General features: G+C 43.2%; 1 protein-coding gene across 1 annotated transcript in view; it reads left to right on the top strand.

Annotated features, from left to right (window-relative positions):
• The window catches only part of LOC126355995 (glycine receptor subunit alpha-2-like), a 651703-nt gene that overhangs the window by 441589 nt on the left and 197319 nt on the right, over nucleotides 1–12795 (top strand). Inside the window, exon 5 of the mRNA XM_050006618.1 lies at nucleotides 6918–7141. Coding sequence (XP_049862575.1) covers nucleotides 6918–7141 — 224 coding nt within the window. The remainder of the gene's footprint in view (nucleotides 1–6917; nucleotides 7142–12795) is intronic.

Genomic DNA, 12795 nt, shown 5'->3' with positions numbered 1-12795 from the left:
GTCTTCGATGAGGTCTTCACAAATGTACCAGTCAGAAAACACATCACTCATTTATCTGAGTGTTAACTCGCGACTACTGTAGCTCCTAGGCAAGCAGTTCCAATTTAGACAAATGGTACCTCGCGATTGCTCTAGAACCTGAGTGCAAGCAAACCTTAGAGAGTTCTTAGATGGTGTTACCATCCGAAGGGTGTCAGTACTATCGAACATTGTCAAGAACGTTGACCTGTTGTTAAACGCAATGCGAAATGTCGTTTTCGAACCCGAAATTTTGGGAAATTAATTTCCCAAGCTATGCGACGGTTTCATTCACATTCGTTATGACATTTCTTGAGAGCTTCTCGTGTCGATTCTGAGCGACGGTGTGTCTGTAATGCTTTTCTCGGCCTTCCATAAGAAAACCTCGTTATTAAAAGCTGGATGTCTCGGTCTTGACGTCCACTTCAGATACATCAAGAAAAGGGGTGAAATGTGGCTAAGAAAGGTTCTGACGACCTTTCCATCTAGTGACACGTCCAGACGGTGCCGGGCAGAGTTGTGGTAGATTTTGGTGCCACTGTGATCTCATTAACTCTCCTTACACTTCCCATCGACTGAGCTGTGTCATTTCTGTAGCATGTTTTGACACCTTGCTGTCTGAAGCTTCGTCAAGCTCGAGGATGACGTTGCAGTAGGCCAAATTTTAGCATTATTACTGAGAAAAGTCGTAAGCACGAGCGAGCCAAATGTTAAACTTATGCCTCCCATTGGGAGACAGCTAGGGGGCTTCGAAAAAGTCGATATTTCGAGTTTTTAGTCAGGTGAGGCAGGAGTGCCGCGTATATACAAGAAAGTTTCATATCAGCGCACACTCCGCTGCAGAGTGAAAGTCTCATTCTGGAAACATCCGCTAGGCTGTGGCTAGGCCATGTCTCCGCAGTATCCTTTCTTTCAGGAGTGCTGGTTCTGCAACGATCGCAGGACAGCTTCTGTAAAGTTTGGAGGGTAGGAGACGAGATACTGGCAGAAGTAAAGCTGTGAGTACCGGGCGTGAGTCATGCTTCGGTAGCTGAAATGGAAGAGCACTTGCCCGCGAAAGCCAAAGGTCTCGAGTTCGAGTCTCGGTCGGGCACACGGTTTTAATCTGACAGGAAGTTTCAAATAATCGATCAGTAAATATGCTACACTTCACTATGATAGCATTCCTGTATAGTGAACCTACAACTAAATATTTCAAGTTTTTATACCGCCCACCAACCGATCTCGACGATCGGAACATCATTCTGTAGGTAAATAAGGGCGGAATTGTGAATGATTGAAGCTGATGACATATACAAGTTGCAGTTCCCTTGTGTGTCTAATAATTTGTGTGTCACACTGCTGCCTTGGTGGTACAACAATGATTTACATCACGATGATATGATTAGTATGATTAGAATAAGATCAGTCAACATTGGCTGCAAAACTAGAAGCCGTACCTGATCAGAAATCTTGACAGGAAATCTCAAGACCGATGTAATAATTACTGGAGTTCCTCTTAAAGTCACTGTAATACATATCATGATGACAGAAAAATAAATCGAAAGTTTTTTGTAAAATTTTTATATGACACATACCAAAGTTTCGAGCTGCGCTTCTTTGCATAGGCGGCATGATTCACATGTAGCTCCAACTGAATATTTGGCAAGGTACCGAAGAGCCATTACGAGAAAAGCTAAACCGACGGAAGCCACTTATAGCTAGGAACTCACAATAAAGACAAACGTGTGCATAACAAGCATCCTCCGAGCTGCTGGCGATGCCGGCAGAACTTTCTGCTAAAGTGGATGCTGATACATTTCGTGGTCTGGTAGGACATGATGTGACCTCCACCTATAATTTGAGCGGGTATGAGTGATTGATAGTAGCTTTATAAACGCAAACAACTACAGATATGAGTCGACACATCTTTATGTTGTTGATCACATTTTAAGAGAAATATTTACGGGGTGTCAGAGTTGGTAAACGTCGTTATCTACGTGCTGTGACTATCGTTGATTACTGGTTACGATAAAAGCAAGAGCACGACTGATAATATACGACAAATTCCTCCATACAATTCATCAGACGTAGGTGATGCATAGTAAAAGAAAAAAAAACTGTGGAACCACCTTATTTCTACGAGGGAAGATGATATGAGGGTAACTTTTTATACATGGTGTTTCTTTATTACCGATTAAAAATGTGCAGGTAATAGACTAATAACCCCCTACTGACAGCACTCTTCGTGACATCCAACTATGAACTATGTAGCACCATTACAAGGGTAAGCGACATACGTTGTTTTATCTTCTCATCAATATGGCGGTTGCATTGGTATGAAATTATGGAGAATACGTAGTTTTAAAATTTAAGGTACGAAAAGTCTTACGTATCCTTGTCAGTTTTTACAGAGGACTTCATTGTATATCAGATACAGAGGATACAAGAAGTTACCTAGATCATTTGGCTAGTTAAATAATCATAATATGTAGGACATTCTGCCCCTCCGTTTTATTCTCTTCGAGGACTTCGTAGTGCCCTTTCAGTAGCCAATTTATATAAGATTTTAGTATGTTACTTGGTGTATTACTACGTTAGAAATAACGTACTTTAGGGTGGTATGTTAGAGTTAAGCACACTAATCGTAGTAATGCAGCTGAGAACAGTTCCTGCTGCTGACATTCGCGGCATTTTCTGGGTGCTTCCGTTATTCTGGAAGGCATAATGCCCGTCTCGCAGTGTCTGCGCTCCAAAACGAGGTTATTCAGACTATCGATAGGTGGTCACATTAATGTGATTGGACAGTGTATGCCCATGCTGTTATTAACAAATTTAGGCCACTTTCATGACACTCAGTTTACAACAGTGAGACAAGCTAAACGTTGATTGGTGGACGTTTAAGTTAAAACTTTAACACGTTTTTTAGTCTGGTGACAATAAGTGTGTAGCACTAACTTGTGCCCTTCGTACTGCACGTCGGCAGAGGAAGCAACGATATGCAATGAACCAAAGGTTCCCACGGCAGAAGTACAACTGTCACACATAGCAATAGATGTAAACCTACAACAGAAGCTATAGTGAAATGAATCTCTCATTCTACCTTCGCGTTCAACAAAACGCCAACTCCTGTGTGTTGTTACTTGAGATTCCCGCTGACAATAAATTCCCACACACACACACACAGACACACATACACAAACACACAAACACACACACACACACACACACACACACACACACACACACACATTGTTATTTGCATACCTGTGAAACCATTGTAGGGTAACACCGAATTTCACGCATGGCCTGTGCATACCCAAAATATATAGTCACAGCAACAATATGCAAGGGTTACAAGTTTGTTGGCAAGACAATATCCATTACGAGTAGAAGAGCAATTTGAAATTCTATTTGATATCGTGCATTACGAAGAGGTGTGTTCTGAAGAAAAGAACGATGTGGGATGTCAAGTTTATTACAGTGAACTTGTTTCCATATCACTTTTGTATGCGAAAAATTAAGTATCTACACCGCAGCCATATGAAAATCATCTAATGTCGTACATTAGTGAAAGCGTTATTCTGAAAATCATCTTTATGAGGAAGTACAAGTTTTGTTAGATTGAAGTCTTAGATTCTTTACTTGAAACATAAGTAGCAGTGGTACACCAAATAATAAAAACACAAAAGTTTTAGAGGTGAGCATTAAATTCGCATCCGCTCTATTCTTCATTTGACCACCACTGTTTTTTAAGAAAAGAGGTCGGTTAATTTAACTAGGCGACTGGCTTTCCAACGAATTTACCAAGAAATCTGCATGTATAATGACAAATAGAAGTAACACTAAGCATCAAAACCTGCAGCGTTCACCTGTTGCGCTACTTTTCGCGATTCATCAGCAACTCCCAAAAAACTAAAAATTTAGAACGATCTGTACTGTCTTACTAATAAACACGCCTACTACCCATTCATATACCGTAACACCTGTTACGGAATCCAACTGAATATATGCTGCCTGACAAAAGAAGTGTAGTACCAGAGATTGGAAGGAGGGAGAGGAGAGGGACGAAGCAAGTTCTACGTCTTTAGAGGGTATGTAGTGCTATTTCACTGGTTACAAAATCGATTCAAATATACAAAGGACTTGGCAGTATGAGACAACTTATCAGAAGTTGCATCACCTCTGCTTAGAATGCTTGCACTGAAGGGAGTAATAAAGCCATTTTATCCTCTCCTTAGGCAAGCTCGCTTACAACTGTTGTAACTGGCGCTTTATGTCGTTAATACCTCCCACCTATAAAGCGAGTGACACAGAATGTTAGAGACAGTCTAATACTTGTTTTCGGATGATGGATGATTTTGTGAAGAGATTAAAATGTGCTGTATGAAAGACGGTACTCCTCCCTTGTAATGGTCACACTCGGTCGACGGGAACCTTGACGATGAGTACTTCTGCTCGCAGATTCCATTGCAGTACTCCATCGGGCCACCATCACATCCGAAAGAGCCACAATTTTGGATACTGTACGATTCCAGCATTCGACAAAATGGAGACGCACGATGAGGTCCCTTTCAATTTCAGTCAAGTGATGATAGCCGAGTCCCACAAAAATACACAGCATCTTCATGGCCCTTAAAGTGATCACACAACATCCGACGTTGTCCGAACCCTTATACACTATGTGATCAAATGTCTCCGGATACCCCCAAAAACATATTGTTTAATATTAGGTGCACTGTGCTGCCTCCTGCTGCCAGGTACTCCATATCAACGACCTCGGTAGCCATTAGACATCGTGAGTGAGCAGAATGGTGCGTTCCGCAGAACTGACTTAGAGCTTGGCAGGGTGATTGGTATCAGTTGTTTCATACGTCTGTACGCGAGATTTCCAAGTTCCTAAACTTCCCTAGGTCCACTGTTTCCGATATGATAGTGAATTGAAACCGTTAAGGGACACATGCAGAACATAAGCGTACAGGCCGACCTCGTTTGTTGACTGACAGAGACAGCCGACAGATGAAGAAGGTCATATTGTGTAATAGGCAGACATCTATCCAGACCATCACACATGAATTCCAAACTGCGTCAGGATCCACTGAAAGTGCTATGACAGTTAGATGAGTGGTGAGAAAACTTGGATATCATGGGCGAGCAGCTGCTCATAAGCTACACATCACGCCGGTAAATGCCAAACGACGCCCTGCTTGGTGTAAGGAGCGTAAACTTTGGCCGATTGAACAGTGGGACAACATGTGGAGTCAAGAATCACGGTACACAATGTGTCGATCCGATAGCAGGGTGTGGGTATGGTGAATATCCAGTGAACATTATCTGCCAGCGTGTGTAGTGCCAACAGTACAATTCGGAGACGGTGGTGTTATGGTGTTGTCATGTTTTTCATGGAGGAATCTTCCACCCCTTCTTGATTTGCATAGCACTATCACAGCACAGGCATACAATGATGTTTAAAGCACCTTCTTGCTTCCAACTGTTGAAGAGCAATTCGGGAATGGCGATCGTATCTTTCGACAAGATCGAGTACCTGTTCATAATGCACATCCTGTGGCGGAGTGGTTACACGACGATAACATCCCTGTAATGGACTGACCTGCACAGAGTCCTGACCTCAATGCTATAGAACACCTTTGAGATGCAACTTCCTGGATGATTAAAACTGTGTGCCGGACCGATACTCGAAACCGAGAACTTTGCCTTTCGCGGGCAAGTGCTCCACCATCTGAGCTACACAAGCACGACTCACGGCCCATCCTCACAGCTGCAATTCTGCAAGTACCTCGTCTCCTACCTTCCATACTTCACAGAAGCTCTTCTGCGAATCTTGCAGAAACATCCCCCAGGCTGTGGCCAAGACATGTCTCCGCAGTATTTCTTCTGGGAGTTCTAGTTCTGCAAGGGTGGCAGGAGAGCTTCTGTGAAGTTTGGATGGTTGGAGACGAGGTACTGGCAAAATTTAAGTTCTGAGGACGGGTCATGAGTCGTGCTTGGATAGCTCAGATTCTAGAGCACTTGCCCGCGAAAGGCAAACGTCCCGATTTCGAGTCTCGGTGCGGCACACAGTTTTAATCTGCCAGGAAGTTTCATATCAGCGCCCACTCCGCTGCAGAGTGAAAATATTATTCTGGAAACACATGTGGGATGTTTCGGAATACCGATTTCGTGCCAGTCCTCACCGACCGACATCGATACCTCTTCTCAGTGCAGCACTCCGTGAAGAATGGGTTGCCATTCCCCAAGAAAACCTTCCAGCACCTGATTGAACGTATGCCTGCGACAATGGAAGCTGAGATCAAGGCTAAGGGTAGACCAACGTCCTACTTAATTCCAGCATTACAGATGGAGGGCGCCACGAACTTTTTGAGTCATTTCCAGCCCGGTGTTCGGATACTTTTGATCACATAGTCTATATCCAGCCAGGTCTGTAACAGTAGTAAGAACGAACAACGCTAATGCACTCAGGTCACCTTTGATTCTATAACAAAGGATTGCTAGTTTCATCATTTACATACACGCCAATTACAGAGAGTGCGTGTAAGAAGTCACACTGACATCCGACCATGTCTTCTGAGTACTCCATTTTTTTTCATATAGATAAGGCATTTTGGATTAGGAGTATGAGAATCTAAGTTCTTCATTAACATACGTTACGAACACTGAAACGCTTATCTCTTTAAGAAGACCAACATTTCGAGTGAAATGAATTTGATAACCTGCCAACAAATCACTGTATCATAAAAATTCATTTGTTTCACAGATAATAATAATCAACCGTGTTTGTTGTCTACTATTAATTGTACTTTAGTATGAATGTCCATGAGTTCATAAGTTTTTATCATTTCCTAATAAGTGGTCACTGTCTGCCGCCTTTGTTCAAATTTTCTTTTGTGGTATTCCCGCAGGACTACGAGGTAGACCTGTATCTGCGGCAGAAGTGGCAAGACTCGCGACTGCGGCACTCCAACATCACGGAGCCTCTAGATCTTAATGACCCCAACCTGGTGAAAGCGATCTGGAAACCAGAGGTGTACTTTCCAAATGCCAAACATGCTGAATTCCAGTTTGTGACGGTACCCAACGTGCTGGTACGCATCCATCCAGACGGAGAAATCCTTTACATGCTGAGGTGAGTAACAGAAACCATATATAGAATGTCTCAGAATAATTTATTAGTTTTTAAGGTGTCAGTGCCAACTACATCCGTTTCCCAGTGACTTACAGCGCTTCGCTAGTATTCTATAGATAGGAACAGACAAATACGATCTGTGAAAGGCAACGTGGTGTGCAATATTGTTTCTGTTGTGGGACTTTTCGGTAGTGCATTCTGACGGTATCCAGCGTTACTGTATTCGATGTTTCGCAACTGAAATTTGGGTATAAATTATGTTGATACCATTGTCTCCCGATACAGTGATCTTCGTCAGAGGCTTTTAGAGTCCCACAGTTGCGTGTGGACCTCAAAAGGTGACAATATAAATGGTCTTCCTGAACATCAGATGTTTCTGTTAGTCCATAAGTTGGATCGTACGTGTCCAATTTCTTTAATGCTAATGGTGTTCACCATAAATTTGTATCATTGTTATCTGCTTCGTAACACAGAAGAGCTTTTGTGTGCATAAAATAAGAGGTTCTAGGTCTAACTAATGCTGGTGCATACGTAAGAAGCATACTACAGTTTACCATTTCCCAGTGCACTTGACAAAATGTAGACCACTGAAACAGAACAGAACAGTACGAAACATAAGAACAGTTTTCGCAGTGGAAGCAATGCTTTTCCGTTTAGCTTCATCATACAACGAAATTCCAACGTTAGTATTTTTCGAAGATCGGCACAACCATTTTATCTTAAGTAGATGCTACCTGGAGGTATATCACCCACGTTTGTAACACAGTTTCAGAATGGATCGTAAGCATTTTAGACTTCCCCAGTTAAAACTACCATTTAACCTTATTTTAGCAAATAAAACATGACGAAGGACCGATAACAAAACAAATACCTAGAATGATACGTTTTGTAATCTGGAAGTCCCAGATTTTCACAGAGCCAAAAGCACTGCATTGTATGCAGCTCCCTGGGAGATAGATGAGTTGTTGTTTCCACGCCTTGGATTACTTCTACTCCCATTTAAGATACAGTTTTAATAATTTAACTTGTATTTTCCAGATACAAAAATTATACCACACCCAGCGTAGCCATCTTCAACGTGGCATGGAGGTGTTGTTTCAACATCACACTCATCGCAAGTGGTCAGCCACTAGAATTCTTATAACTGTACTGCCACTGGTTTTTCTTGCTTCAGTACTGTGTCTGAAGCCCAAGGGCCAGTTCCATAACCTAGCGCCTTTCGGCTTCTGTTTATCAGATTCAGCTGGTACTGCCACGTATGTATATTATGTTGATTCTCATTGCATCTTGGATAATTGTATAGCTCTCTCACATCGCCCCATATTCAAATACTGACTTCATCCTCTCCTTCTCGTAAACTGTGCCAGTTATTCAACAGTCATACTGCATAAAGACGTTCCGACATAGCTATATACTATGTTGTCTGCACATGACTAAATTTGTAAATCAGAAAACGTATGGGAAAACTCACTCATTCCATAATCCCAGCAACATTATTTCGTGTTAACAGTGTCGTACACATATTTCCGTAGCACTTTGCGGAATACCGGTAATGGTAAGTGAACTCTAGAAATTCGTTTTCTGATATTTCGTATGAAGAACTCTCATTGTCTCAGCGGGAACCACTGACTGTTTCTTTCTGTAGAAATTTGAGCTCGCACGACATGTAGCTGAAACATCAATCACGGAAATTCATTGTAAATACACTCCTGGAAATGGAAAAAAGAACACATTGACACCGGTGAGTCAGACCCACCATACTTGCTCCGGACACTGCGAGAGGGCTGTACAAGCAATGATCACACGCACGGCACAGTGGACACACCAGGAACCGCGGTGTTGGCCGTCGAATGGCGCTAGCTGCGCAGCATTTGTGCACCGCCATCGTCAGTGTCAGCCAGTTTGCCGTGGCATACGGAGCTCCATCGCAGTCTTTAACACTGGTAGCATGCCGCGACAGCGTGGATGAGAACCGTATGTGCAGTTGACGGACTTCGAGCTAGGGCGTATAGTGGGCATGCGGGAGGCCAGGTGGACGTACCGCCGAATTGCTCAACACATGGGGCGTGAGGTCTCCACAGTACATCGATGTTGTCGCCAGTGGTCGGCGGAAGGTGCACGTGCCCGTCGATCTGGGACCGGACCGCAGCGACGCACGGATGCACGCCAAGACCGTAGGGTCCTACGCAGTGCCGTAGGGGACCGCACCACCACTTCCCAGCAAATTAGGGACACCGTTGCTCCTGGGCTATCGCCGAGGACCATTCGCAACCGTCTCCATGAAGCTGGGCTACGGTCCCGCACACCGTTAGGCCGTCTTCCGCTCACGCCCCAACATCGTGCAGCCCGCCTCCAGTGGTGTCGCGACAGGCGTGAATGGAGACACGAATGGAGACATGTCGTCTTCAGCGATGAGAGTCGCTTCTGCCTTCGTGCCAATGATGGTCGTATGCGTGTTTGGCGCCATGCAGGTGAGCGCCACAATCAGGACTGTATACGACCGAGGCACACAGGGCCAACACCCGGCATCATGGTGTGGGGAGCGATCACCTACACTGGCCGTACACCTCTGGTGATCGTCGAGGGGACACTGAATAGTGCACGGTACATCCAAACCGTCATCGAACCCATCGTTCTACCATTCCTAGACCGGCACGGGAACTTGCTGTTCCAACAGGACAATGCACGTCCGCATGTATCCAGTGCCACCCAACGTGCTGTAGAAGGTGTAAGTCAACTACCCTGGCCAGCAAGATCTCCGGATCTGTCCCCCATTGAGCATGTTTGGGACTGGATGAAGCGTCGTCTCACGAGGTCTGCACGTCCAGCACGAACGCTGGTCCAACTGAGGCGCCAGGTGGAAATGGCATGGCAAGCCGTTCCACAGGACTACATCCAGCATCTCTACGATCGTCTCCATGGGAGAATAGCAGCCTGCATTGCTGCGAAAGGTGGATATACACTGTACTAGTGCCGACATTGTGCATGCTCTGTTGCCTGTGTCTATGTGCCTGTGGTTCTGTCAGTGTGATCATGTGATGTATCTGACCTCAGGAATGTGTCAATAAAGTTTCCCCTTCCTGCGAAAATGAATTCACGGTGTTCTTATTTCAATTTCCAGGAGTGTATGTTACAGAAAACGTATTTGATACAATTACACCACATTCCAAGCTTTTAAAACTTGTCGAGTAAGTTGCTGGAGGTCATTTGATAAGAACACCCTATGAAATAACTCACAGGGCAGATAGATGTAAAATGCAAGTTCGCAATGACTGTGAGTCACATGCGATCGTGCCTGTAAACTTTTGGACGCTCTCAAAATGGCAAGCACGAGATCTCAAAACAAATGTTCCTTTGGGGGCGAGTATGAGTCATATGAGATGGGCTGCTTGCTGCTTGCTGAATTTATAAAGACCGTTAACGTCGTCCGTGGTCTGAAAGCTCAGCTCACGGTTTGTAGCATAGCCACCAGCATCGAAGCGTCGATTGAGACCCTTTAGTTAGAAACTGGCGTATAAGCTTAATCCAGAAGTTTCATCCATTCGGTGACGATCGCAGATGATTTTTTGAAAATCGATTTTGATTTGACAATTTTAGAGCTTCCTCGTTATATCTCAAATGTAGTACGTACTGGAAGGAGCTTAGCAGATAGCAGAGTACGTATGGCGTGTAGAAGAGAGCGTTTCCTATTTGTTTTCTTTTTTTTAAAAAAAGAAAAAAAGAACAGTGGCCCTGTCTACATTAGTTTGGTGGAGTACTCCAGAAAGTCACCTTGAGATTTTAAGGGGCAGAATAAACAACACTGCAGGTTATAAACAGAAAATTTTTGATTAATACCACGAGTATATGAAGGGCTTATTTCAATAGTGGTACATGCCGTTTTTGTTCATTTTGAGATACAGAGTCCTAAAGTTAAATGAGCGCTGAAAAATCTGCAGATGAGATACCAGAAAAATTCAAGCATATGGCTTCTTACTAGAGATAAACCTTTCATTCTGTTTGTTTGTGTTATTAATTTCAGACGCACTATAGGCAGAAAAGTGAACGCAATGGACTTGTACCACTAATGAAATAAGCTCTTCATATAACTCCTGAAGTACTCAGGATAATATCCTAGAATAACTCCTCTATTAATGGTAACGACGCACGTGAAATACTTCGAACAGATCGGTAACTGTGAGCGAAAGACAACAACAGCCAAAACACAAATATTCTGAATGGAACCTCTCTATTTCATAATTTTATGATTTTAGTTTATATTAACATTGGATCTGCGTTATAGTGTTTTAACTCTCTGCGTATTATACTTAATAAAATAGAGATTGAGGAACAGAACAGCATTTGCCGAAACGAGTGTCGGAGAAACGTAAAACCGTACTCAGGCTGGGCGCTGTATCTGAAAATTGAGCATCCCGTAGTACCAAGCAGCACGGTAAAAGATATGCGAAAAGGCCTGCGTTTAGATTCAGTATGCACCAGAAATGTAGTAACATTCTTCTACGTCATATTTATTACACCAAAATGTTCTACGTATGTCTCTAATGGCAGTATATCTTTTTAGTGAGTATCGTTTCAGTGAAATGCTGTCGTGAAACAGCTCGACTAATCCACAATTACTTTACACAGGAAACGTTTCCTTTTCCTTCATTTTCGGTGTATGTTTCTTGTTCTTGCTTCTATTTCTGTGATTCATATGGGTAGATCTCGATAAGGTTCAGCACAATTTTTAGGTGGTTTGAGTGCAACGAACGTATTACCGTTGAGGAACTCTTTTTCACAGAACTCGTATCAAAGCGACTTTCTCTTCGAGGACGATCGACAAGCAAATATAAAGTTTTGTCAGAATGCCATTATGGACTATCAGTGATAACTGACACCAAATCTTCTCATCTAAATGACTTGATCTCTTGAACACTACGAATCACCCAAAATTATCTGCTAAGGTGCGTTTAAATTATTTAATAAAGTAATTCTGATATTACCTCCCGCTATGGTGTGAATATGGTACAGGATTCGGAACCTTATCTCCATGCCTGCTACTGATTTTCAGCCTAGGAACAGTATCTCGTTTTAGTATGTTCGTTAGACGGAAACTTAGCTCCTCTTTTTTCAGAATCCTCATTTACCCAGCTCTCGGAAAAACGCGTACAGAAAAATTCTTCACATTACATAGATAAATTTTAGCGGTTCGAAGTGCATCTCAACAAAAATTAAAGAAGTAAGGTAAAATAATTTACTTCCGTTTTACACACTTTTCATTGCCAGTTTCATTAGAAATTCATTATTTCCCAGAAATATAACAAGCAAAACAACGGTTAATCTACGGCACATTCACGAGGCTGAAACTACTGCTACTACCAGATAGAATGAGATTTTCACTCTGCAGCGGAATGTACGCTGATATGAAACTTCGTGAAAGATTGAAACTGTGTGCGGGACCGAGACACGAACTCGGGACCTTTGCCTTTTGCGGGAAAGTGCTCTACCAACTGAGCTACCCAAGCACGACTGACGCCCCGTCCTCGCCGCTTTACTTCTGCCATCATCTCGTCTCCTACCTTCCAAACTTTACAGAAGCTCTCCTAGAAACATCCCCTAGGCTGTGGCTACGTCATGTCTCCGCAATATCCTTTCTTTCAGGAGTGCTAGTTCTG

Source organism: Schistocerca gregaria, chromosome 3, assembly GCF_023897955.1.
Source record: "Schistocerca gregaria isolate iqSchGreg1 chromosome 3, iqSchGreg1.2, whole genome shotgun sequence".
In the NCBI taxonomy this organism is placed as follows: domain Eukaryota; kingdom Metazoa; phylum Arthropoda; class Insecta; order Orthoptera; family Acrididae; genus Schistocerca; species Schistocerca gregaria.
The sequence above is the reverse complement of the archived record's forward strand: the minus strand, read 5'-3'. Positions and strand labels throughout refer to the sequence as shown.